The sequence below is a fragment of the Abrus precatorius genome, unplaced genomic scaffold, assembly GCF_003935025.1.
Source record: "Abrus precatorius isolate BTA unplaced genomic scaffold, Abrus_2018 Scaffold6, whole genome shotgun sequence".
In the NCBI taxonomy this organism is placed as follows: Eukaryota; Viridiplantae; Streptophyta; class Magnoliopsida; order Fabales; family Fabaceae; genus Abrus; species Abrus precatorius.
Window position 1 is genome coordinate 14,804,711 of NW_020874406.1, and position 1,512 is coordinate 14,806,222.

General features: G+C 46.4%; 1 protein-coding gene across 1 annotated transcript; it reads right to left on the minus strand.

Annotated features, from left to right (window-relative positions):
- Positions 1–287: 287 nt before the first annotated feature.
- On the minus strand, positions 288–1,109 carry LOC113869745 (AT-hook motif nuclear-localized protein 23-like). Its single transcript, XM_027506203.1, has one exon. The coding sequence runs from the start codon at positions 1,107–1,109 to the stop codon at positions 288–290; it is 822 nt and encodes a 273-aa protein (XP_027362004.1).
- Positions 1,110–1,512: the final 403 nt, after the last annotated feature.

The window sequence follows — 1,512 nt, forward strand, 5'->3', positions numbered from 1 at the left end:
AAGACGTGAGTACACTAATTAAGTTGAACAAGTACATATCTCAAACGCAAAACATCGTATCCAAGCTAACGCACAAGAAAAAAAAGGGAAAAAGAGAATTAATTAACAAGAAGCAGCAGCTAGCACATCATATATAAATAGAAGTCCATGAAATCGCTGACCTCCATTCATCGAAACGCTTGCAATTAATTGTTTGATCAGCATCTTCATCAGTTCGATCGCTTGCGACATCAATCAATCAATCAATAACATTAGATTAAGATGAAAACCATATCGACGTAAGCACATCAAAATGGTGAACGTGTAGCCGAGTTTCCCGCCCAACCATCAACAGGCAACTGAACATTCTGCATAGAGAGTGGAAAATTGAAGAAAGGTAATCCTGAAGAAGGGTCAGGAAAAGGGTTATTATTCCCTACAGCTCCACCACCACCACCAACCCCCTGTGGCTGCAGCTGAACTTGTTCTTCCTCCTCCAAAGGTAACCGCTCATAAGCCACGTTCGTGAACGAAGCTGCGATCACAATCACGGGTCCAGCAGCGGTCAACTCACCCACCACACTCCCACCCACCACTTGTCCCTGTCCTCCGGCGAGATATATGGTAAGACTGGTGGCGCCCGGCGGTGCCGGCGGAGGAAGGAAAGATCCGGTGAGAGATAGTATCTCGAACCTTCCGTGAAGTGTGACTACGGCTCCCGCAGACGCCGGCTGCCGCAAGGTGACATTGGTGACGGTCCCGCTTCCGCTGAGAATACAGATCCCGCGCTGGCGCCGCCGCGCGTAGGTGGCGACACTGTCGAACACGTCGCAGCCGTTGCCGACTTCGAGGATGTGAGCGCGGAGCGTGTTGGCACTCTCTCTCGTTATGATCACCGGCGGCTTCGGCTTGTTCTTGGATCCCGGCGGGCGTCCACGTGGCCGGCGACCGACGATGTCACCGGGGCTAGCTAGGTGGGGTCCATCTTCGCCGGAAAACGGGTCTGGTTGCTTCGCGTCTTCCTCGGATTCGGCTTGTTGTTGTTGCTGTTGCTGCTGCTGAAGGTTGAAATCTGGTCTGTGTAGATTTTGAACAAAGCGTGATGCTGTGCCTAAATCCAAACCAGCCATAGGCACATCAAAGGAAGAGAGAGATATACAATTTTTATTGTTCAAAGAAAACAAGAAAAATAAATAAATATATAGTTTATTTTTTGGGGGGTGTTGATATTAATAAATAGTAAATATACTACGAGCGAGTTCGCTTTAAAAACTGTTCTTTTCCCTTTGCTTTTGTTTATGGTTATTTTAAGGGAAGTAGTGTGTTGTTGTGTACATATAAGATAATATAAATAGGGAAATAAAAATGATATGGGAAAGGAAAAAAGGATAGAGAGGGTGAGAAAAGAAAGGAGGTAGCTTGTGTTGTGAGTAGTTGAATTGATAAACAGATATGGAATGGATTTGAGAAAGTAAGAGGATAATACGAAGACAAAGTGGAGCGGCGGTGGATGGAGTGCAGAGAAAGAAAAGG